At 42.1% G+C, this 27,099-nt stretch overlaps 1 protein-coding gene across 1 annotated transcript in view; it reads left to right on the top strand.

Annotated features, from left to right (window-relative positions):
• Nucleotides 1–853: 853 nt before the first annotated feature.
• Nucleotides 854–27,099, top strand: part of EDIL3 (EGF like repeats and discoidin domains 3) — a 236,474-nt gene continuing 210,228 nt past the window's right edge. Inside the window, exon 1 of the mRNA XM_053407901.1 lies at nt 854–1,087. Coding sequence (XP_053263876.1) covers nt 1,021–1,087 — 67 coding nt within the window. The 5' untranslated portion in view covers nt 854–1,020. The remainder of the gene's footprint in view (nt 1,088–27,099) is intronic.

Here is a 27,099-nt window from a genome sequence, read left to right as displayed (position 1 = left end):
TTGAAACCTGCTTTATAAAACTCGGTGTTAAAGTGTGACTAATGTCAAGCCAACAATACAGAACAATTGATAACTTTTGCACTTTGGTGTTCACCCACACTCTCCTCGACCTGCCCGATTCAACATCCACACCCAGTAAAGCTGGAAGACAGAGGGAGTTTTGTGTGTGTGTGTGTGTGTGAGAGAGAGAGAGAGAGAGAGAGAGAGAGAGAAGATCCTAGTTCGGCATTTGGTTGAGAACCCGCTCTCCCTCCATCCCTTCAGCAACTCTGCTCTGCTACCGGCCAAGAGGACGAGTCCTTCTCGCCCATCTCTCTCGACTTGCCTCTTACTTCGAGCTCACACCTCCAGCGCGCGCCGCTCACTGAGACAAAAGGCGGGCCAATCAGAGGGCAGGGTGTGTCCGCGGTCCTCGCTGCCTCCCTCCCCCCCCCCCCGCCCGGAGCTGCCTCTTGAGTGAAGGGAGGCGAGGAGAGGGAAGCAGGCGGCGGCGGCGGCATCGGAGAGTGTGGTTCTCGCCTCAGCCAGCCGCGCGCACGCCGCCTCTGTTTGTACACAGCGCACTTTCCAGCCGGCAGAGCGCTCGCTCTCTCCCCCTCGTCATTGTTCTCTTCCCTGCAGCAGCGGCAGGAGCAGCCAGCCAAGAGGCTGCCCCCACCGACCCGCGGCAGACGAAGGAGGCGAAGGAAGAGTCTCTCGCTCGCTCGCTCTCTCGCTCCCACACACCTGCCCAGCGCAGCCGCGGAACCGGCGAGCGATGAGCGGCGAGTCGCGGCAGCCGCGTTCCGGCCGCCAGCTGCGCGGGGGTCTCCGAGGAGGATATCCTGGCCATTAGGCGAGACGCGGCAGGAGCAGAAGGAGAGAGGCTCTTCCCTCACGCGCGGGGACGTCTCCTTCTTCCTCGTGGGGATCTGCTGCCGAGCGACCAGGTGCGGAGAGACCGCCGCTCTCCCTCCCGCGCCAAACTCCTCGACTCTGCCGCCTCGGGATCGTCCCTCGGGAGATCCAGGGATCACCACCATGAGCCGCTGGGTGGGCGCCTGGCTCGTGCTGTGCGCCGGCCTGGGAGCGCCGTCGTCCGCCAGAGGTGAGCGGCGGGCGAGGGGGCGCGAGGATGCCCGGGTCAGGGGCAGAGCAGCCCAGGCGCATTCCGGTGTGGAAAGTGAGGGCAAAGTCCAGGAATAAATAAAGGAAGTGAATTAAGGCGCCGGGCAATCTTGGGGAAGGGGCAAGCGTGTGGGGGCCGAGAGAGAAAGAGACGTGCGAATAAGCCCGAGCTGTCTGGACGTGGGTGTTTCTCTTGTATGTATTTATTTTCTTTAATCAGATTATGTGTCATCCATCCGCAGACATGTCCTCTTTTGCAATGGGCGCTTCGCAGATGCAGTCAGGGCTTCCGCGTAATCCTGATAAGCGCACTGGCAAGACTAATAATAATAATAATAATAATAATAATAATAATAATATAGGCATCATCACCAAACAAGCAGCCCTGCGGTCGTTTCCTTAGTCTCTCCCTCCCTCCCGTTGTTTGTTTTATTTTATTTTTAATTATACATCTGACGCGCAGCGAAGAAGCAGGAGAGCCTCGGAGAGTTTGCGGATGCAGTGGCGGGGCTCCTTTCTGCTCGCCGCCGTCTCTAAATAGGACGCCCTCCTGCCGAAAAGGTGCAGTGATGGAGGTTGCTGGGGAGGCGGGGAGGAAACTTCCTCGCTCGCTCGCTCGCTCTCTTTCTGTACTAATCGGATGCACCGAGGGGAGGCTCGGATAGAGAAAGATTAGACAGATGCATATATTAATTCTGTGCCTTTCACGGGTAGGCAGATGGAGGAGTGGTGGATGGAGAGATGGAGAAAAGACCTCGCAGATCACACAGATTAGATCCTCTCCATATATCGGGCAGAGGGGAAGGACAGACGCCCAGGAGATAACTTAGACAGGTCTTCACCCGCTCTGCCTTTGAAAAGATGCCTTCAGGTGTCTGCGAAAGTTGAGAGGCTTCCTCAGATAAGGAAACCATTGAAGAGCGAGCTTTTTTTATTTTCTTCCCCAGGCTGTGTTGTGGGGCGGTGGGAAGGGGAGGGAGGAAAAAAATGCCTCACTAACTGGAGAGGAAAGCCCAACTGCAGCTGAGCTTGGCGTTTCCAAGTTTGGTCCAGCCTTGATTTTTCTCCTCCCTCGCGCCCTCCACCAATTTCCCCGAAGGAGCTGCTCACCTTTTCTCCTCATAACAGAGATTTGCTCCTGTGAGTTTTCTTGGGCGGAGGAGAAGGGAAGAGAAACGTCTTCCCAGCTGATCTGTGAGGAGGGATATCTCTATATTATATACTTATAGAGATAGAGATATTGCAATCTCCCTCCTCTGTTTGTTTTTTGACAGCCTCCCCTTCAGAATAAAGAGCCCCCCCTCCCGCAGTTCGCCTTGCCTCCTCAGCACTCATAGGTGGGGATGGTGAGGATTGAACAACTATATTATGTCAGCACTCGTATGTGGAGACTATTATTAATATTTATTATACTATATTATGTGAGAGAAAGGTCTGTTGGAGCAAACAAGAGGCGGCTGCTTCGACATGAGAGGCGCCTCGCGGGGGTGGAGGAGGCGAGCGTGTGGCGGGAGGCGAGCCGCTCGGTTCTGACGGGGCTGGAGTGATCCCCGCTCGGGTCTCGCTAAGTCGTCCCCGAGGGGGCGGGGGAGGGAGGCGTTCCTCTCGCGGAGCTTCTCTCCCGCGCTCTGTTCCCTCGCTGAGGAAGCGTCCCTGCCTTCGCTTTGATCCTACTCGTCGCGCGCCACGGGCTGGGCGCGAGCGCAAGGCTTGACGAAGGGGAGCCCCAGTCCGTCGCCGCCTGGCAGCGCGGGAGAAAAAGCGCGCGCGCCGCCAGCAGATCAGGGGCAAAAGGCGCTCGCCAAATCCCCGCGTGAGGGGATGCAGCCGCCGCCGCCGCCGCAGCAGCAGCAGCAGCAGCCACCGCCCACTGGCTGTGTCCTATCGTGAGAGAGACAGCTCCGTGCTGCGGCCATTCACCCACATTTCCCTCCCCTGCTGCTGCTGCCGCTCTACAAATCCCAACCCCAGTTGTCACCAATACACACGTATAGTAGGCGTAGAATACACACGTATAGCTAGAAAACTCGGAGACCGCACACCCTGAATTGCGGGCAGTGTAAATAACAGCATTCCCTTGTGTGTACTCCAAAAGTGGGGAAATGAGATACGAGTTTCTGAGGTCCCCACAGCTTCACCTCAGGTTACCAGCATTCGCATGTGAATGTTGACACACATGCAGCCTGTCTTTATGTCCGGAGTTTCAACAACTTCTGGGAAATTTTTAAGCATGCTGTGGTTATGCAGGTTTTGCCTCCCTTATGGGAAGCGTAGAGGGTTTTTAAATAAAATAAAATAAAATAAAATATCTGAAGATAAAACTTTGCTCTGCCAAGGAGTTCATGTCAAAAAGGGAACTGGGCTTGCCACAGAATGGATCCGCCTTAAGCATTTATTAACATTTTGGGGGGAGAGGGGACTGGGGATGCATGTGAATCTCTCAAAGACTGTGAATAGCAAGGAGGTTGACACTTGAGAGGAGACACCAGAATTCTCTCAAAAATAATTGCAATGAGGGGTTTCTGGAGTTCCAGAAATAGCTGGCTATTACCAAGATGATTCCTGTCCCCAAAAGTTATTCCCTGCATTCATGCATACTTATGAGTGTCCACAATTAATAAATGCAATACTACCCGGTCTTACAAACATTTTCGAGAGTGAACAATAACACAGCACACTAAAAGTGTTGCTGTGTACTTTTAATGTATTTATTTAGGGGGGAAAGTATAAACCTGTTACTTAAAAAACAAACAAACTTCCAAACAACATACATAAAATAATATAAAACAATAACAACAATGCACAAACACTATAAGCAAATTTTTAAAAAGCAAGTATACATAACTAAATTACCGAGAAATTGCCATGTTTTTACTGGGAAATAGTAATAAAAGGCATGTGCTCAATCCAGGAGTTGCCAGTATGATGCTTGTGAGTGCATATGTGCTCTCAGATGTCTTCTTCAGTTCCTACAGGTTCCTTTTCCTTTCCCCTTCCTCTGCTGAAATAAGCATTCTGTTGTATGCAATAAGATAGGTTGTGGTGTGCATGTGGCTGGCTTGCAAATGTGCCCACAGACCCATCTTTGGTGGTGATCAATCCCAGATTGTCCATAATTCCCCATGGATAAAGAACTGGCAGCCTTACATAGCAAGAACCATCACTCTCCCACTCCCTTATATCACCCTGATACTCCTCCTGTAACCAAAAATGTCTTCGTTTAATCATTCCAGTTACAGGAACAATGATGTGTGAACTCAACTAACTCTAAACTTTGAACTTATGAACTTTCAAATAACATTATTTTCTTATAACAGGCCCTTTTACCGTTAATTACTGTTAGTGATAATCATGGTGTCTAAGTCTTCTTTGATGTAGCAGGATACATTTGTCTAATATTTCTTTTACATTTGCATTGAGCTTTCCTTGATTGATCTTTTCTTTGGAAATTGAACTAATATAGCAGTCTAATGGGGGGGGGTGATGCTGTTGCCATTTTTCTTCGATACTTTCCATACACTGATGCAGTGAGCATGTGATACCTTTGCATTCTGTTTTTATAACTGGAGTTTGAACTGTTAAGCAAAATGAGCTATGGAGCGAGAAGTAATAAAATTACAAAGCAAAATCTGTAGGAGAATCTGTATTATACACACACATACTGGTGAAAAATCAGAAACTCAGCCTTGTGGTACAGTATGATTTGAAGTGCATTATTTACTATTGTTCCAGAGTACAGGCAAAAGTGATGCCAACAACCAGCTAGTTAGTGATGCCAACTATTTCCAGTAATTCTGCCTTCATAGCTCAGTTGGTAGAGCATGAGACTCTTAATCTCAGGGTTCTGTGATTCTAACTCCTTATTTTCAAGTTCCAAATGATATAACTGGATGAAATTTAATCAAATTTTAAACCAAAATCAATGGAAAAGTAAAATAGCTATGGTGTTTCTTTGCAATAACATTCTAAACAGTGTTTTAATCTTCAAAAACTACGTAAGACGAATAAACAAGGCTTGTGCCAGTGAAGTAATTGGAAGGCTTGATGCTCAGTAACTCTTGGTGCTATATAAATTAGTTATTGTCAACAATGTCTGCCAGATCATTTTATTTATTGATTGAGTTCGGATGGTTATTCAACATAACCAACCAAACCAAGCATAACTTTTGGTTTTCAGTGACTCTGAGAAGAAACATATATAAGTTGCATATCTTTCCCACTACACCACACTTCAGGTGTTTGAAATCTATAAAGCCTGCTACAGTTTGTAAGAGTGGAATGGTGAAGATACGCTATAAAATATGAGGAATAATATTTCATGATTGTTCAGCTCACGAGAAATTCTATGAGAAATTGCCAGCTGTGAAGGTTGAAGAGCAGATTGGTTTATTTTTCAGTTTGTATATACTTGTTCAGGAATAGGAGAAAACAAAAATTTTAAGAGTCAATAAGGGCATGGAAGCAATATCCCTTCCCCACTGCTAGTCTCTGGCAACTGGTATTTAATGGTTATTTAAAAATAGGAATGGTTTAATAGTTAATCATATGGGTATGAGAGTATGAATACAGCTAATCTTGTTCTTCTCACTGCAATAGAGCTATGCTGAGCATCTCCCCAAATATTGGTAGGTTGGAGGCGTTAAATAAAAGTAAGGGGATTGGCCTTAATCTCAGTGGCATCTTCTTTCCCCTACCTTCTGAGAAAAGAGCCATAGGGATCCAACCTACACCTAAATACTGGCTACTAAACTTTTGATGTGCTTGCACTTGGGCAGTGAAAACTAAGAAAAGGTTTACTAAGAAAAGTGATACGCTCAAAATGTTTGCCCACATCCACATTTATATTGCCATAGTGCATGCAGTTCAGAAAATAAGGGGTGCTCTGTTGGCTCAGACCAGAGGTCTACTAGTTAGTCCAGTTAGCTTCCTATTTCCCATAGTGGATAGCCATGAACTTCCAAGATGCCTTCAATAAGGGCATGAAAGCAATAGCCCTTCCCCATTGCCAGTGCTCTGGCAACTGGTATTTAATGTCATCAAGCCTCTGAACAAGGAGGTTCCTATTAATGATCATGGTTAATAGTTGTTGATAATTCCATCCCATATGGATGTGTCTAATCTCCATTTAAAGCCTTCTAAGCACATCTTGTAGTTGCAATACAAGTAAAGTTCAGTATAGATTTATAGAGACTGTACTCTTCTCACCAGTTTTATGGGAGAAAATACATGAGCTAGCTTCAATTCATCTAGTATGTGAGGAGAGTACCAACTCTCCTTTCATAGAAGCAGGGTTGACAGCATCACATCTATCAAAGGAAAGAATGTTGAGTAAATGTGTGGTGGTCTACATTGTCCCCTAGCATGTATCTATGGCTTCATGCATTCTCTCTCCACATGTAGAACATCATGTGTGATTGGTCCTGTGTGCTAAATGTTCTAAATGTCTCATGAATGTACCCTAGATATGTCTTCTTCTTTTTTAAAAAAAAGACATTTCTTCCACCCCTGTTTTTTAATTAATTTAAATTAAGGAGTTGTTCTTTGTTGGGTACTTGTACAGTAAAGCACTTGATCTTTAACAGTAATATAAAAATGATTATACAATAAAATTTGCATATGGCTGTTTTTTGACTTGAATAAGCAAGTTTATAAAGTGAAAATGCATTCTATTAATTCATTTAAAACCTTTGTGAAAATGGAAATTGTATGCGCATAGAGAGCATCATTCATTTGCACTTTTTTCACCCCTGTTTATGTGCGCATGCTTTGCTCGTTCCATAGATCATTGCATAGCTGTCAATGTTTTCCCTTTTTTAAGGGAAATTCCCTTATTCCGAATAGGATTCCTTGCAAGAAAAGGGAAAAGTTGACAGCTATGGATCACTGATAGACGCATACATTCCAAATTCAATTTGTGTAATCTCTAGTTAGATGATTGAAGGGATGGATCAGTCAGTAGAGCATGGTGGGTTTGAGCACCACTTTGGGCAAAATATTAGTTTGTTGCAGGGAGTTAGACTAGGTTACCCCCATGGTCTCTTCTAACTCTACAATTCTATGAAAGAGTCTTAAGTAAGAAGACTAGTACATACCTCACCCTGGTACCTTGGAGAGCTGCTGTCAGTCAAATTAGACAGTACTGGCCTATGTGAACAAGGGTACTTACTCCTTATTTGTTTATTCTGCCCCACATCCAAAGATCTCTGGGCAGATAACAATAGAATTACAGAAAACCAAACAAATTCAGAAAATGCAGCAATGCATTAAAATACAATAGAAGCCACCATTTAAGCCAGTCTCAATCTTCTCACTTTTAATCTGGCATCTAAAAGCCAGTAGTGTAGACCTCAACTGGATTTCAAGGGGGGGGGTGCTACCAATTTTGGGTGCCACAATAGAAAAATTCATCCCCACATCCCAGACCCTAAGGATCCCCTCCTCCCCACAACTGATTGTAATTCCCAGTAGGAATGAGCTGGGAAAGATACTCCAAGTGTTTAGGTTACAAGCCACTTTTAAAATTAAAGAAATAAAACCTTTACTGTAGCCCAGAAACATATTGTCAGCTAGTGACATTCTTTAAGAACCAGACTGACGTGGCTTCAGCTGGTGGTCTCACTCAAAAGACAGGCTGCTGCATTTTGTACTTGCTGCAGAAGGTTATCAGCAAATGGATCACTGTGGCCAAACTATCCTTGTTCAGGAATGGCTGTTTGTGCACCAGCTGTAGCTGATGAAAGACACTCCACATTAGTGACTGATTAGTATCCAAGATTATTCACAGACTTTATACTTGCTCATACAAGAGGAGTGCAACAAGTCATTCCCCTAAGTCCCAGAGTCACTTTATTTTACTAACCAAATGCATGTAGTATGATAACAGACAAATATGTGGGTTATAGCCTGTGTTAGTTTTAGTTATCAGAATCAATGGACCTGACTAATTTACATACATTGATTTCTGTAGTCAGCTATATGGCTATCTTTAAATATATTTAATCTCATTAAACAAATGCTTTTTATTCTGTGCTCCCTGTTTTCTCTCTTGGTTTTTGGTTTGGCACATCATATTGTTCCCATCTCTTTCCCAAGTACTTTGTCTCTAGTTATAGCAAAGTACTTTGCTGGATTTGTCTAAAGCTCTGAGAGCAGTTCATACCTTGCTATTCCACTGAAGTATTAGACTTTCCGAGTAAGTGCCTTTCTTTCTTTAATAATCAAAAAGAAAGAAAGAAAAAGGAATTAAATAATAAGCATGTATTTAAGTTTTCAAATGCACTTGCAGAAAATTCCACAACTAAAAAAGTTGTGTGTGTGTGTGTATCTATCTATCTATGAAGAAAATCCTTTATCCTGGTAGACAGGAGAGGTGAGATGACCTAGCAGGGTTCTCTTCCCCCACCCTCAATTTAACTTGATGTGATTCTTTGTAGGTGACAGATATTACCTGGGGTTTTTTTAGCTGTCTCTTTTATGAGTCATGTTCTGACCCAGATGTCATTATACAGCTTGATATCTTGGTTATCTTTGTTCCTTCAGGCTAAGTGGACAACTGCTTTTCATAATGTCTTTGCATTTCGTAGGTACATTCTCATCTAATCTATTTTAACATTTCAGCTTTATCCATCAGGTTGATGTCTGACATGAGTGGTTTTCCCCACTCATGTCAGGGAATGTATGAATTATCTGTGTTCAGATTTAGTTGTTTTATATTCTGCTATCAAGCAAATACTTTATCTATGGGTCACAGTGCACAAATGATGTGAGTGTTAAGAGTGACATATACTACACTCAAATTACCCTTCCCATAAAGAAGGGGTCACCGATCCAGATTATCTTGTTATTAATGTTTTATTGACTTGACAGAATACCAGAATTTTCTTTAGTACAACCAATAAAAAAGCACCAAATTTTATAACTCCTAAATTAGCAAAACTATCCACTTCCCAAAGCCTTTATCCCACAAACAACAAATAAATGTAGCTGATTTTAACTGGTGAAGAAAATTCTACCCAATGGAGAAATAAACCAAGCAAACGAAAATCATAAAGATAATACCAAATAAGAATGTTGAGGTGTTAGAAAGGGAACCTGAAGCACAACCAGAATTTTGAACATTTATTCCATTCATGAACAAGGAGCATAAGCCCAAGTGATGAACACCAATATCCCATTGTTACCTTCTCCTAAAATTAGACTGAATGTAGACTCAAAACCAAGTTTCAAAATGTAAAGAATAAAATTTGATTATAAAATTACTGTTTTTATTAGAGTTTGGACAAAATGAGAATTCCCATTTTCAAGAGAATGAATGCATGGAAGTAATTAATAAAGAGATCTGTACTTAACTTGGTTTCCCTCTGTGACCCGTTGGCAGGCCATATTTATCATATTCAACATGTCATATTCAATTTGACCTTTTAGTTTATGATGATAAGGAAATACTACCAAGGAGGGAAAAAAGATGCATGCTAAGGAATAACCCACGTTATTATGAAGCATTGTCAACATGGCCAGTTACAAAGAGCAGTCCAAGAAAGTGGGCAAATCCTGTTTGAATCTTGACAAGCCAGAACCTTGAGACTCAGTATAAAAGTCTTGCAGGACTCAGGGTCCATACTCACAACATTGTTGCACACATTTGCTCTTTGTTTGAGCTCTGTACTGTGTAACTCAGAGCAGAAGAAGAAGGAAGCATATCTGAATTTTATTCCTCCCATGCTTTGTGGAGTACCCATTTATTCTTGTTGAGTTAGGAAACAGAAAACTGATGGCATCTGTATAAACCATGTGAAATACAGTATTGATTCTGCATGTGGGCTGTCCATCTGCTGCAATACACATAGTACCAGCAGTTGGATAAAGGATCACTATGATTGCACAAATCATGGCATCCACATATTCATGTTCCATATGAATGCACCACTTTACACAAACCCCACATGTGCACAACATGCCACTTGCCTGCCAACACCCCAATGCATTCCCCAAGCATCCATGTGTTGTGGGCAGGGCAGGGAGAGAACAAATGTGAACCAGCAGTCATTGTCACCTTCTGGGTTATAGTTTATCCAGAGCTGGTTTTTTGCTTTTATCACTTTGGTGCAAATTGCAAGGAAATTTCAAAAGAGGATGTCCCACTTCAGGCTTCTCAGTTGCTAAAATGAGAAAGAAAGCATTCTGCATCAAGTTTTTTTGCTTTATCACTTTGGTGCAAAAATAGCAAATTCTCATCTTGCAAAGGGTGCATTCTTAATCCACAGGAAATTTCTAATGCTGAAAAATAAGCAAAGTCAAAGTTAGACAATAATGCTGAGGTATATCATACTTTCTCTACCAACTTAAAACAAAATACGAAAAAATGTTGTACATTGTTTATGGTGACTTAACAGACTTTTAAAATACAACAAATACTTGTCCTTGCAGAGCGATACCATTATATATATTCCCATGCTTATAGATGAACTCTTGGTCCCCATCTATACCTTTATGAATAGGAAGGAATATAAATTGTAAAAGTATGTGTCTGTATAAATGAAAAGAAAGAAAATGTGTGTGTGTGTTCATTCAATGTCTTACACAGGGTTTTGTATCAGCCATTCATTGCTGTCTCTATGGTAAATCTCAGAGGGTATAAACAAGAAGCATCTTTAAAGATTTTACAGTATTAAGAGCAAATGGGCTAGAGATGGGAAGGAGGTGAAGAAAAAGAGGCAATAATGTCTCCAAGCAAGGAAACAATTACTTTAAATCACAGCTGATTCCAAATGTGCATGTAAAATAATTGATCAGCTGTCATTGGTTACCTAAGAAGTCCAGAGAAATGTAAATGATGGCTTTAACATCTTCAGAAGTATGGATGTTGTCAAGGTTGCAGTCAAGGTTGGCGTTCTTTCCTGTTTATTTTGACCTCATGTCTTTCCGCCATTAATGGTAGTGCTTTTCCCCGCCTACTTACATTAGTTTTATGCAGGAAATAGAAGTGCTCTTTATGTATTATTGCCTTTGAACAACTCACATTATAGCCGTCTCCACCCCCACAAATGAAGCAAAAGCTTTCAAAATAGTTTTGAAAGTAATTAGCATTGTAGTGCCTAATGGAGCACAGGTAGAATGGGAAGCCCAGGCAAAATATGTCTTGCTGTGACATTTGTTCTGAACTATTATGTGCCATGACAGTTAAGCTATTACTTATTCCCTCTTGGTTCATTATTCTATAGACCTTTAATGACTCACTGACTTTAACCCGGCTCTTGTAATTTCAAGATTATAACTCTGTCTCAAATACAAATTCTATTAAAAATGTTAGCTTACTTTTAAAGGTTGGAAATAAGGTTAACTTTTTTTGTCAGAAATGTATTCCTTAAATTTCAATGACTGGCAGCACAGTCCTATGTGTGTTTACTCATTGTCCCATGGTCTTCAATCTGGTTTACTTCCAGGTAGATGTGCATAAGTGTGCAAAGGATTTCAGTGTTACTGACAATTTTTCAAAAAAAACCTATCATTACATATGAAAGTAGTCTAGATTGAGTAAGGTTGTTAGTGCCTCTCCCAATAGACCCAGAAATGCATTAGAGCATACTAATATTTTGCACTATGCAATGTAGCATAGGGTGCGACACTTCATCCTAAAAAAAATGACTACATAGATCTTTTGTAAGGCTCCCTCTAACTTCATATAGGAATGTCTGAAGTTTTTGTTTACTGGTTTCATAATTTCCTCAGTTATAGCAATACATTTTATAAGTCAAGAGACTAATTGTGGGAATTACACAGTGCTGATTGTGGATGTCTACCTTTTCTCCTATAATTTGAGCACGACAGGAAGTGGACCTATAAAAACAGTAAAACCAGAGGTTCTCTCTTCCTCTGTTTTTCATTTTGGGTCCAATAAAAGGACTAAAACTAGAACCTCACCTTTGCTAGCATTTTTTCTCTTATGTTTTGTCATAGCTTATTTCCTGTTCCATTTTTAATATGTATTTTAACTATTGATTGGCAAAGCAATTGTCATGAAAAATTAAAGAGACATAAAAGAGAGATGTTGTTTCCCCCATGGAAATGCTGGCAAAGGGCATTTTTCTCATCACTGTAACTTTAAAAAGCCCAAACATTTTGTGATTTTTTCCCTAAATAAATAAAAAGTGGGTCCCTACGCAATCTCCTGACCCTGTTGAAAAAAATATTCCAGAGTTTTACTCTTCTAGAGTAACCTTGCCCTTATTTCTACATTTGAGGCTGCTAAAGACAACTGCTTTTCTTATGTCTATGACAGGAAGATTACAAACCACATTTTAAAAGCTCTTTGGTTTTGCATAACTGATCTTAGCAAGAAGCCCCCGCTGAGAATATGAGATTTACTGATATGGAATTCAGTGATCAAGCAAAGAGTTTAATAGCCCTAGTGAGATGAGTGTTAAGGGAGAAAATTAAAACAAAAAAGAATTAGTGACTCATTTGGTTGTAGTAGAAAGGCAGACATTTTCTAATAATTAATTAACTAATTTAAAGTCCCTTCCCTTTCTTTGTTCAAGTAATAACTTGAGTACTTGTACAGTAAAGCAATATGTCTCAAACAGCATTGTGGAAAATAATTATACTTAGTAAAATAAAACTGCAATTCAATGAACAACATGTGTCCATCTTGGTATCAAATGAGCAAGTGCATAAAATGAATGTACACAGATTATTATTAATAATAATAATAATAATAATAATACCTTTGTGAAAGTGGACATTTTACCTTGTATTGTATTTTATTGTATTGTATTTACACCTCTGGTGTCCCGGTTTAGCTGGGCAAATTCTGCAGGTCTCATAACTCAATGTTCAATCACAAGTTTTGCCTACAAATGCCCCCAGTTCAGTCCCTATCATTTCTAGTTAAAGAGATCTCAGGTACCTCACTTTGAAATTTCAAAGGGTAGGTGCCACACTAAACACACATTACTGGTAGTCATACAAGAGGACAGGATCTAGAGTGTGCTGGACTGCCACTTTCATCATGCCTGACCATTGACCATGCTGACTTGGGGCCGATGGGAGTTGTAGTCCAACAGCATCTGAAGGGCACCACATTGGCTACTCTCTGGATTAGAATACACAGTATAGTTTTGCACACTACTGTTACGTTGTGTCAAAATTCTCTGTGGAAATGGTTAATGGGTAAATATTTCCTGTCTCTTGTCTCTTGGGTTCCCTCTGAACTACTGAATCCCAAGTCCTGATCCCATATGGTCTGCAAAACCATATCTGTGGTCTCATTTAGGTACTTTTGCACAGTAGTGTTCTTAATTTCATCTGAAAAACATTGGCGGGCAATCATCAACCCCAGTCACCATAGATGGTATATTCCTTTCTTCTTCTAGCTGCAGTGCACCATTGAAAGAGGGCATATGAAGGAGAGGAAATAATTAAAAAGCTTTGGTTTCAATCTAGTTTATTATCTTTTTGGTCTCCTGCCATACTTACCTTCCTCTCCTGGGCTTACCTCCATAGGATTGTCAGGTTATAACAGGTTCTTGTGCCAGTAATAATTATTGTGCCCAGTTACAAATCCTAGTTGTGGCATTTTATGTGGTATGCATGATAAATTTGGGGTTAATTCCCTTCCAATTCTTCTTTCTGCTTCTGCTGTCAACATGATTTGTGCTGGGATAATAATGAGAGATAGGGAATCCAGTTTATTATTTGTGTGTGTGTGTGTGTGTGTGTGTGTGTGTGTGTGTGTGAGCATATATTTCAGTAAACGATTGCTTAATTCTTACAAAATGTAAATGAGGGAAACCTGTTTCCTGGGTGTGCCATTGCGTACTGTAGACCATACTCTTCATCCTCCCCCCCCAAAAAAACCTAGCTGCCAGATCCTACAGCCAGTTTTAACACACACACATACATACATACATACATTATTGTGTTGTGTTGTATTGTATTGTATTGTATTGTATTGTATTGTATTGTATGACAGATAATTCAGTCAAGTGACCTGCCACCTGCATAATATATAGCCCTCCTACAACTATGGTATAGTTGAATACCATCCCATGTATGCGAATATATGTTAACACAAAAATCTATTGAAGGATTCTGTAAAATATCAACATTTAGATGTTGTAGAACCTGTAAGGCACTTGTGTTCCCTAGGAGCTTATCATGGACTCCCCAGTGAGAAAATTAGTAGTGGCAAATAATCTTCCCTCAAAAAAGCAGAACAAAACAAAAACATGATGACTATTCTTCAATTGCAATGTGTGTCCTCCGCTAGAGAGTGATGTGTGCTCACCAGGGCACACTTACAGTGAAATACTAACCATGTCTACTTAGAAATGAACCCTATTGAATTCATTTGGGCTTATTCCCAGGTAAATGGGGTTAGGATTGCAGCTTTAGCTGAGTTAGACCATGCAAGTCAATAGCCCTGGCTAAAAATCTTGGGTGTGCATCCTAAAACCTGCCACAGAATTCTATAAAAGGGATAGTGATTCGGTGACATGCATGCAGTTATTTCTTGCAAGGTGAGTCAATGTGGGAAGGTTGCCTGAAGTTAGAATAGTTGAGGACTATTGCTCGAAAGAAGGATGGGGGACATGTGCCCTCCAGATGTTGTTAGACTTCAACTCCATTAGCCCCAGTCAATATTCAGGGATGGTAAGAGTTCTAGTGCAGCAACATCTGGAAGGCTGAAGGTTCCCTAGCCCTGCCTAAGAGAAGAGAGCTGCACGAAAAACAGCTCCTCATTATGGACCAAGAGGCAGTATCAAGTGACCAACAACAGATAGCGGTGAGACAAAAGATGAGTCAGACTCTCAGATACATACAAAGATAATTATTTTTAAAGTAGTTGACAATATAAGATTTTAAGAACATGAAACTAGAAGACTGTTAAAAATGTTATTTTAAAAGTAGCAAGTACTAATGTGTCAAAGCGCCCCAGTAAATGATCCTGTGAAGTCTTATTGCACCTTTGGTGTTTGATATAGTAAGGTGAGAAGATTTCATCACACCAAAGAGAATGTGCTCTCTCTCTCTCTCTCTCTCTCTCTCTCTCTGTGTGTGTGTGTGTGTCTGTGTGTGTGTGTGCCACACATATCATTTTTCTGTAATAAATTCAGCTCAAATGTGGTGTCAATTCAAATGCTGCCAGGTTATATATCTCTTTATGTACATACGCCTTCTGTAGATTTAAGCTAATACAAAGGAATGCAGAAATGGGAGTATGTCATCAGTTTCCCTAAAATGTTCTTGTTCAGCAAGAGCTCTATTTGATGACAAAGAGTTTATTAGTATGAGAGCCAAGTCATTGGTTTTTGTCTTCACTTTAGATGAATTGTGAGGTTGTCTTATATCATGAAATGGCAGCATTTTTATCCCCAACTCTGACATCTGCAGGGTGTATTAGCTGACTATAGATTAATCAATATTTTGCTGTATGAGATATTATAACAGAAACAACTGGTGGAATAAGTTTAACCCAATATACTGCTGTCCCATAGCAATGTTAAGTGGATCCCTATGCAATCCCTATGTCCAGTCCTCAGCACGTCATGTGACCCACTACTCCCTATCTCAGTAGTCCTCAACCTCCTTTTCCCAGTTACAGTGGTACCTTGGGTTAAGAACTTAATTCGTTCTGGAGGTCCGTTCTTAACCTGAAACTGCTCTTAACCTGAGGTACCACTTTAACTAATGGGGCCTCCCACTGCCGCCGCACCGCCACGCCACCGCATGATTTTTGTTCTCATCATGAAGCAAAGTTCTTAACCCGAGGTACTATTTCTGGGTTAGCAGAGTCTGTAACCTGAAGTGTCTATAACCCGAGATACCACTGTACTGTAATTAGTTACCCAGTATGAGGGGCCAGTCCTTATATCCCTTACATCTGTACATCCAGCCAGGGGAAATACATGTGCATGTATGTATTCTTATGTGAACAAACTCCGATACAGAAGTAGTGTGTTAAATACAACCCTTCTGTAGAAATTCAGATGTTATATTTGACTGTGCCTTTTTCTGCATTTGTGCACAGTGAAAATCTGTGCAATTTTCAGGTGTGTGTCATTATATGCAAGTGTGCGATTATATACAGATAGGCTGCATGTTATTTCCTTAAAAGACACAGAGGTTCTGAATGTGTGAAGCAGCTCTCTGTAGCAGAAAATACCCACACATCTGAAATTTATCCACGCTTAGCAGCAACACTGAGGAACATACATCCTTTACCTAGTTTAGAAAGAGTTTTCATTTGCCTACCATAGCCGTACCTAATAGAATCTTCCTCTTGCTGATATGCAGGAGAGACTGCTGGCTTTTTAAGTTCAATTTTCATAGCAGTGAGTTCCAACATCAGCATTCTTCATGAAAAGTATCTTAATTGCTTCTAGAGTTCTTCCAGTGCTGGCCCAAAAACATTATGTTGCCTGAAGCAGAGCCCAAACAGTATCCTCCCTGCACCTATTAAATTCGATACTAAATTGTCATGCATGCTGCTGCTTCACAATTCAGACCTAATCCCCATTTTCATCTATATTCCCTTATGGTGAAGCAGGCTGCTTCATCCTTCTGCATGGCAGGGCCTGCCCTGGATTCTTCCCTTCCAAAATAAGAAGCAGATAGTGTCTTAACTAGTAGATGGCATGGCTTTGTTTGCCAGTTTGTTAGAATTAGGGGGAGAAAAGCCTTCCAGCTAACAGGAGGCTAGAGAATTTTCATCAAAGAGGGAGAAAACTGTCTAGGGTAAGGGGAAATAAACTAATAAGCACAGTGGTTTATAGTGTGGTTGACATTACCACAACTGTGTGAAAAACTGCTTCCCACAAACTATTTTCCATGTGTCACTGTACTCAAATGCTTGTGTTACACGAGTGTAAGTAGCTGCATCTTTGAAACTGGCCTCACTTCCAAATTTGAATAAATATGGCCAAACAGCTAAACTGAATAACTTGCATGTACACATGCACACATGCAGAAATGTGTGTGTGTGTAATCAGACAGGCAGATGTAGATGGATGTTTACTGCCATCTTTCAATAGTCCTAAAGAGGCTAAACTCCTCTCTAGGGTTAAAAGTCTACAGAGGTTTTTCAGTACTTATGTAGTCAAAATTACTGTAATAAAAATTGTGGTATGATGGTCTATGAAGTATATAGGAAGATACAAGTCATACGGCTATTATCACATTCTTAGACTATTACAAAAGAAATCTGTGACCACAGCAGAATACTTGCATTGACAGATGGGGAAAGTGGATGAGTAAGAAGAGCTAGGCTAAATGTATTACAGTGGTACCTCGGGTTGCAGACGCTTCAGGTTACAGACTCCGCTAACCCAGAAATAGTACCTCAGGTTAATAACTTTGCTTCAGGATGAGAACAGATATCGTGTGGCGGCGGCGCAGCGGTAGTGGGAGGCCCCATTAGCTAAAGTGGTACTGCAGGTTAAGAACAGTTTCAGATTAAGAATGGACCTCCAGAACAAATTAAGTTCTTAACCCGAGGTACCACTGTAATCTATGACATACTTGTTGTATGAATGTAACTACAGTCATAGAATCATAGAATTATAGATTTGGAAGGTACTAATTCACCCCCTCGGGACGCGGGTGGCGCTGTGGGTTAAAGCCTCAGTGCCTAGGACTTGCCGATCGAAAGGTCGGCGGTTCGAATCCCCGCGGCGGGGTGCGCTCCCGTTGCTCGGTCCCAGCACCTGCCAACCTAGCAGTTCAAAAGCACCGCCAAGTGCAAGTAGATAAATAGGTACCACTTTATAGCGGGAAGGTAAACGGCGTTCCGTGTGCTGCGCTGGCTCGCCAGATGCAGCTTGTCACACTGGCCACGTGACCCGGAAGTGTCTGTGGACAGCGCTGGCCCCCCGGCCTATAGAGTGAGATGGGCGCACAACTCTAGTCTGGCAAGACTGGCCCGTACGGGCAGGGGTACCTTTACCTTTACCTTTAGTTCACCCCCTGCTATGCAGAAATCTCAACTAAAGCATCTATGACAGATGGTCATCCAACCTTTGCTTAAAAACCTTCCATGAAGGAGAGTCCACCACTTTCTGAGGTCCATTCCACTGCTGAACAGCATTTACTGTCAGAAATCTCTTGCTGATGTTTAGTCTTAATCTCATTTCCTTTAGCTTGAAACTGTTGGTTCAGGCCCTACCCTTAATTCCTCCATCCAAGTTGTTTATAAAGGCATTGAACAACAACCTTCCAATACTGTTTTTAATTCAAAGAACATTGAGGAAACATTGAGGAAAATAGACATGGAACTTCATGTTATAGTTCATCTTGAAACTAGGCTTTGGTAAATAAGGGTTTTGTAATGATTTGTCAAAGAGAACTTTCTTAGCAGGGATGAGGAAGGAAGAATCAGATGGGATATTGGAATTTTATATTCCGCTCCAGGAGATGTTTGTAATAAACTTTATTAATGTTTGTAATAAACTAAGGAGAAATCCCAGTTAAAATGAATCATGTTTTAAGTCAAATTTATTCAATTAGAAATGTTAAGCATGTGCTTAATTTTCTCACATGCTTCTCTGCAGTGTAGTCTACAAGAATATCTGCCTTACAATCATTGCTCAGTGCCGATTGACAGATTGCTTTAACACTATACATACCTCAGAGAAGCCCCCTGTTATGCAGGCCTTCTAAATGGCAAATCAAGCTTATGAACATTTTATATTGAACCAAGTGGATAGTGCAGTCTTTTCTGACCTCAGGATGGCCCCCAAAGTGATAGTGGGCAGAAGACAACCAACACAAACTCAGTACATATATGGCCTGTGTCAGGGCTGCCCTAGGTCCCAGCTCACAAAGGACCAACGCTGCTTCGTTGTTAAGTATAAAAGTCTTTATTGAAGTTCAGTTTCACTTCCAGAGCCGCAGCGCGCAGCCCCACGTCTAAAGTGTCAGACCACTGATGCTCCGTCTGAGTCTCCTCCCCCCTGACACCAATTTAAGATCCTAGCCTTGCTCCACCTTCTCCGCTGCTCCTTCCTCCTCTGGGTCCGCCTGCCCGCCGGGGTTCCGCCCTTTCTAGCCTCTTCTCCCGCTGATTCCCCTGAGCCTTCTCCCTCCCTCCGGCGGGCTTTAGGAGCTGGTTCCCCATCCGGGTCTCCTGCTGTTCCGCGCGCCTGCACATTTGAACTTGGCGCGCGCGCCCAGCCAGCAGCTTTCCTCCTGACCGTTTCACTGCTGCTGCCACTGCTTCCCCCTTCGGGGGGGCTAGCTGCAACTGACCTCCCTTCCGTTCCCCCACTCTCCGATGGAGGCGTGGTCAGCCCTGACTCCCTCTCTGGAGGAGACGCTGGCCCTGACACATGTGACTCCTCCCCCCCACTATGCTCTGGTGGGGAAACTGGTCCCGATCCTCCACTGCTGCTTTGGGGTTCCCCTCTGGCTCCTTGTTTCTGGTGCGTCCCCCCTGGGACCCCCCTTGCCCTGACCATCGGCGCCCCCTTCTGGGAATCTTCTGATTCGCTGGAGAAGCTCATGGAATCTCTCGGGCCACTGTCATACTCCCCTACGCTGCCCTCAGATTCTTCCCCTTCGCTCTCCCAATCCTCTCTCCCCAGTGCTCCTGCTCCTGATTCCCTGACAGCCTGTAAGGTATAGAATGTGCCAGTTCAGTTCATCTGGGCTCAGATAAGCTCCTGTGGCAAGAACAGTATCTTTTTCTGGTTATGAGTTGATGTCAAAGGCACAGTTTTGCCCTGTGAGCTTGTATCACTGTGCTATCTAACTGAAATTGCCATGGATTCTACAGCACTCTCCCTCTGCCCCCAAATTTAGACAATGAATTAAGTAATATCTAAACAGGGCAGAAACAAAGTGCCATGATATCCTGGGAATAGACATCTTAAACTGTATTTTGCCAAATATCTAGAAACAGTGAATCAGCATGGGGGAGGAGCACGCTGTCATAATAGGATCACTGGACTGTTTCAAGTGTATAAAAATCAGACACGCTTGTCAGTTTATTGAACAGCAAAGCAGTTTTCAGAGAAGGTTCCCATATTTCATGAATGAAATCCCCTTCCCATCTTTGCATGTTGCCAGCACTTGTCTGTTAATTTTGCATTTGAAATCTCTGTTGCGGGCTCATTTCGTGTGAGATCACCTATTTGCTATATTTACTTTTTACTATTAAAGCACAAATTTCTCTTCATTTGCCTATTTGCAGATTCTTTGTCAATATTCCTTAAGCCCTTGCTAAATATAAGATACTTTTGAAACAAAGGAGTGATGGGTCCCACAGAAGCACTTTGCAAGAAAATAGCTAAGGTTTTGTGTGTTGTTCTTTCTTGATGTGACCTTTCCACATTATGATTGATTCACAAAACCAATGTCCTTTTGCTTCCTGGGATCCATCTTTCTTCAAGTGTGTGCTTCCATTGTAGGAGCTGGATCATGTTTCCTCAGTAGTTTAACAACAATACTTTGTTGCTAGGAAAATGTAATTCTTTCTTCCATGAAAATATTCACCACTTACAATGTTGCTTAAAATGTGGCTGTGTAAATTCAATGTGCCTCTCCTGCATAGTGGTCCATTGTGGCATCTCTGCTGATAATAAGTGAAAAAGCTTCCTCCCTGGCACCCATGCCATTTTGTAAATTTTAATTTTGCATATATATTTAAATGCACATGATTGCTGACTGCACCCCACAGAGTGTTATAGTGCTGGAGCACTGAAGTATATAACTAGCCAGTGCTAATTTACTGCAGGGCTGGAGCAAACAACTAGTTCTACTTTGGGACAGAAGAATAAATGGTTCAAGAAGCAGCAAGGCTACTGTAGCCCTTTACAGTGCCCCACATTTCAGGATCTTTATTTATTTCTAGTTGTGCACCATCCCCTTAAGCTAATGTTGAAGCATGCACCCAGTGCCATTTACACTTACACCCTTAGTGCAAAATGCAGCATAGTCATCTCCCCCCATCTATTATAAAGAACAGGGTTGGAGAATTTGTGGTCCTCTGTTAGACCTACTGGCAGGAGCTGGAGGACCATCATAAATGGAGGACCACAGGCTTCCCATCTCTGATGTAGAGCCAGAATATTGAACTACTGGTACTGCATCATTGCATTTATAATACTGATAATAAAAGATCTTTACTTAGCATCTGGAAATAATTTGTGTCTATTAAGTACTAAGTTTACATTTAATTATTGCTGTGCAGTCCCTTTTATGTTAAGGTAGTGCTTGAACATGCATCCTGCAATAATTCCTCTCTCCCTCTGCCTCTCTTCCCCTCTGAAACACAGAAGTAAAGGCATCTTTCTTCCCACCCTGCGTTCTCACCTTCCAGCTGAAGAATCTCACCCACCATATTATGTGTGGTCCAGTTATTACCCCACTGATACTGGATTAAAGCTGTTTAGCTATATTGCTAAGAAATGAAATCTTGCTTTTTAATCATCTGGAAATGCTTTGCATCTCTTGAGGGTTGAGATGTTAAAGAACATTGGGGGAGGTGGTGGATAACAAATAATGTGTCTCAATAAGTTTTGTGTATTAATACTGCAAATTAATAAAACAGAGACTCCATACATTTCATTTTCCACATCCAAGGACTTGGAGTTTTCTTTTCTTTTTTAATGAGAGAACATTCATGAATGGATTATAGAAGGCGAATTGCCTGATTCTAGAGTAAAAATTTGTTTTGAATATTATGTTGTAATTTAGTTACTTTAGAAAATAATTTATTTTGTATTCAGAGATCAACATCCAAAATTTATGCTTATGTGCTTGGAAGTAAGTGCCACAGAATTGTTGGTCCCAAGCACATGCCATTGCAAACGAATGATGCATCTAGCCACCTTGAACGGTTAGAAAGATGGGCTCGTGCAGATATATCAATAGATGAAATCTAGATAGTTTGGTTTATACCTTGTTTTTGAACCAGTCATGTTACACGACTGCTTGGATGTAAGGAAATGTGTGTACCCAATATGTAGGAGGAAACTTGAGTTTTGGTTCTCCCAAATAGTATGTGTTGCATGTGCATTTCATCATGAGAGCTGGCAAATTATTTTCTTACTTTTGTATTTCACTCTGTGTCAAAAAATTATAATATGAGAAACAGTTTATATTGTCTAAAGATAAACAAAAATATAATTCATACAGTAAGGCTGGTGAAAGTATAGGCATCTATGTATTTTAACAGGCACATTGTCTGGGTAATGTAGAATTATATCTTTTATTGATCAGCTGGTTGATGATTTCATTGGACACAGCATTGCTGACCTCAGAGTTAGGGTTGGGTGTCTTAGGAGCGTCCTACTCCCATGTAGGACCCTGGCAGAGACACATGCTCGGCTGGCATGTTCTCTCCTTTCTGGTCGATCGTTCGGGAGCTTCAAAAGCTTTCTTCTGCCTGAACATCACAGCGACTGATGCCAAGAAACATCAGCACACTTACGGATCCACAGAGTATTTGCACCTTGTGTAACAGACCTCAGCAACTCAGCATTTGGCTAATCTACTTTATTTACATATAAAACACTCAGAGCATTCTGACTTAGCTCCTTCCTCTTTCTCATCAGACAGCAAAGAGAGAGAACAAAGGACAATAATCCCATTTCACGGAACAGAGTAACACAAACATCCTGTCTCCATTACTTCCCACACTGTGGAATGAACACGTACACCGTTATGTGATAGACAACAATCCCATGACTGCAGACACGGGGAATGAATCTCCAACATAGTGCACATCCTCCACTCAAACTATGAGTCAGATCCAGAGGTCTATGAGTGTCTTCTTCATGCAATGGAGCTTCCCTATTCATTCATCCCCAATGCAGACATCTGCACCACATTCCTTTTCTGAGGGTCTTTTGATACTTTGAAGAGGCTAGGGTTTTGAAATGGGGATAAGGTTGCAGGAAAGTCCTTTTGCACAAGTGGTATGAGTTGTGCTACTCTGGACCATATCTAACTACATGTGATTTGTACAGGGTAGAACAAAATGTAGCAAAATGCTTTTGTTTCCATAACATGGTAGGTGGCACACTTCCACAACTGGCATATGTATATCTTGGCAGTTGAATCACCCAGCCTCTTTAAATATGCTACAGGTTTTTCCCTTGAAGCAGCATTCATCTCAGTCTTATACTAGCACCCACAGCTGTTATATCTCCTTCAGAGGAGAGCCCATATCTTTGGGCTCCACAGCCACTGTATACAGTTTGTTCTGCCAGTTTTGTCCCACTTCTGAGAGTTACTTATTTCTTTTTTTGCTTCTCATGAGCTCAGAATGGTTTTCTGTGCATCTCATTATAATTTTTTTCTACCAAGCAGATGTCACTGCGCTTGGTCAAGCAAAGATTAAATTCTTGTTGGATTCATTTATATAGTATATGAAGTCATGTGACAACTGCCAAAAAATATCTCTTGAAAATAAAGAGTTTTGATTAGCTATTAGTAAAGGGCTTGCAATACATCTCCTGAAGGAGCAGGGTTGGCATTGCTTCCTTTATTGCTCCAACACCACCACTGGCCAAAGTTTTCAATTTTTACTCACATGCTTTGGGCCAAGTTATGTGCCATGCTGGCAGTATTCTCTTAATGCAGGGGTCAGCAAACTATGGCCCGGGGGCCAGATGTGGCCCCCCAGGCTCGTAAATCTGGCCCGCGGACCCTACCGCCCGCTTGGTCAGTCCCCGTGCACTATGGACGCCTCGCTGCACGGGGACTGATTTCCACAATGCTGGCTCAGCTTCTGGGCGGGTGATGATGCTGGCACAGCTTCAGAGTGGCTGCAGGAGCTTCCTGAAGCCAATCCAAAGCCTTGCCACCTGCATGGAAAGGCCGGCGGATGGGTGGCTGGTCTGGGCCATGCCATGGGCATCATGATGGGCGCATTGCTGGGCTTCAGCTAGAGCTTGGCATGCCTGCTGGCCCCGCACCTGGTGCCCAGCTCGGTGCTGCTGCTGGTGGCGCGCTCGGCAGCCATGTTAGAGCAGCTGGAGGGCGAGCTGTGTGCTGCCTGCCCGGTGCTCCGCATGTGCAGCCTGCCTGCCAACCTGGCCTCGGATGACGGGTCACAGTGCCTGGTGCATGCTGCCTGGGAGCTCCGTGGGGATGGGCCGATGAAGCGGCTGCTGCTCATCAACAACGCCGGTGAGCGGGCACTGCTGAGATGCGCTCCTGAGCGCGTGCAGAGTGCATTTCTCCTCCAGGTCCGGAGGCAGCTGCAGGACCAGCTTGCAGGGTATTTACAGTACATTTTTCAAAATATGGTCTGAGGGACAGTGGACCGGCCCCCTGATGAAAAGGTTTGCTGACCCCTGTCTTAATGGTAGCATCACCAATGTGGTTTACAGCCACATGATCTTCCCTAACCACTTGCACAGAAGTGGAGGAAATTGTTGAAAGTAGCAAAAAAACGACAGTGGAGGCAGCTGGTCTCACAGCACTTCTGTTATATGACCAGTGCTTTGAAAATCTGAAAGATCTGGAGTCTACCAAGTCAGACCTCAACCCTGTTATATTATATTCCTTCAGGATCTGCAGCCTGCCTCTGCTCTCTGATTCTGACCAGACCAGAGGGATCCTTTTTTTTATTCTGGAGTTATTATCAACCCTAAAGTTGCACATGGTGGTGAACTAAGCTATGACTGATTGGCAGTGTTAGTCATACTCAGAGTAGACCCACTGAAATCAGTGAACATAATTTTCAGTGTGCCGACTCTGATATCTGTGTCTTTAATTCAAGCATATATTTTGCCACTTCATGTTTTTTATATATATATTACCAAACCATGGGCACCTTTCTTTATTTTTCTGCATTGAGTGCTGCTACTTGTGCCTCTGATCTACTGAACCAATAAGATAGCAACACTTTCTGTAATTTGAAAATTGCTCTGACTGGCACTTCCTACACTTTTATTACTGTGGAACGTGGTGGAAAACACATTTGTGTAATTAGCAGGATAATATTAAAGGATTTTAAGGGTACTTGAGATTAGGAAATTTATCTACAGGTCTTCAGAATGTCTTAATTGCAATCAACTTTAATTAGTAAGACGATGCCACTTTCAAAATTTTCACAATTCTTTCAGGCAGTGGCAGCTCCTATCTGCCTTCATTTTCTTTCTGTAATAAGTAAGTTATTTGCTGTGTGTTTTTCACATTCTCAGTGAGTCATGTAGAGGATTTGGCAGTATTGTGTAAGATGTTTTACATATTTATTTCTGACTGCAAAGAAGAGCTGGGCCTCTAGTCTGAGCTTTTCATGGGATTTTCCTCAGCAAGAATAGTATGGGAACCAACCTCTGTGTATTGCTTTCACTCAAGGCCCCTTTCAAAGGATTGAATTAATGGGGTTTGAACAGGATGACATGTTGGTGGGTTTTCACCCTTTGCCTTCAATCTACTATTCATACATTTCAGTATTTACAGTCAAGCAATATATTAACACTCACATCAATACTGCAATGCTATTCTTCCTATTCAGGCATTCTGTTACAGCTCACATTTATAAAATCCCTTTAGAATATGTATAATGGATTTAAGTCCCTTTTTGATATGCAGCTTCTGATTTAAAATTCATTTGGATGATATATATTAACATACTTGGTTCATGTGTACATGCTCCTCACTAGTGCTTGTGTAGGTATTTTTTAGCTCAGTTAAAAATGGATATCCCCAAGATGTATGAATAATTTACAAAATTCATGAGTTCTATATACCTTTAGTCTCCGTATTATGTGGAATAGGGGCTCAACAGCAATGATTACAAGGGTGTGTTCAGGATGTACATTGTTCAAACAGTCAAAATGCTGTAGAAGCAGGCTGCATTGTATATGGAAGGAAAATTCCATTCCTAGCTTTGACATCAGCGTAAACCATTTCTACCAGTTAGTAGTAGAAGTCAGCAGTGCAAAGTGCTGATTGGCTAATGCGTATGATGTCAGACATCCCATCTACCTCATATTTGGAGCATATCTGGAGCAGTTTGCTATAGTGACACTGCCAAAGTTCATAATTACCTGGCACAGAATAAACTGCTGCACAGCCGGTGATATTTGGCTATATTATGAATAATCATTTCTGCAGCTTTGAATGTAAACAAAATTTCTGCACATGTGCAGCACAGCTTTTATTTTTCATCTGTTTGGGTTTCTTTTTGTTCAAGTCATAGCTCAGAGCTAAGCAAATGCTCCCAAAATGTTTTTTTTTTTTTAGATGTTCCATGGAACAGTGGGCAATCCCAAGGAGACTCCTAAGCTTTGGGGAAGAAAAGCTGTGAAATCTGATTCTGTCTGAGAAAGCACAACCCAAATGGCTTACAGCTTAATTCTACAGTAGCTCTTTATGTACTGTCTGAATATATATTGACATTGCTTTTATTTTTAAGGCATTTATAATTTTCCATTTTCCAAGGCAAAAGTCTCTATAAAATAGCTCAGATACACACAGGACCATCAGAGAGTTTAGGTCTGGATATGCACTGTGGGTTAAACCACAAAGCCTAGGACTTGCCGATCAGAAGGTCGGCGGTTCGAATCCCCGCAATGGGGTGAGCTCCCATTGCTCGGTCCCTGCTTCTGCCAACCTAGCAGTTCGAAAGCATGTCAAAGTGCAAGTAGATAAATAGGTACTGCTCCGGTGGGAAGGTAAACGGAGTTTCCATGCGCTGCTGTGGTTCACCAGAAGTGGCTTAGTCATGCTGGCCACATGACCCAGAAGCTGTACGCCAGCTCTCTCGGCCAATAAAGTGTGATGAGTGCCATAATCCCAGAGTCAGCCACGACTGGACCTAATGGTCAGGGGTCCCTTTACCTTTTATGGGACAACACAACAGTATCAACTGCATAAAACATTTGCAGCAAAGAATTGAGAGAATTGACCCAGCTAGAAAAGAAATATACGAAATTATTCATCTGTGTCATTATCACTGACAACAACAAAAGACAGAGCCAAACTTTACAAAGAAAAGCAGCTATTACTCATATTGCTAGTCTGTTGGTGAAATAATTT

This window comes from Podarcis raffonei, chromosome 11, assembly GCF_027172205.1.
Source record: "Podarcis raffonei isolate rPodRaf1 chromosome 11, rPodRaf1.pri, whole genome shotgun sequence".
In the NCBI taxonomy this organism is placed as follows: Eukaryota; Metazoa; Chordata; class Lepidosauria; order Squamata; family Lacertidae; genus Podarcis; species Podarcis raffonei.
Note: the sequence above shows the minus strand (reverse complement) of the source record. Positions and strands in the feature narration are given on the sequence as shown.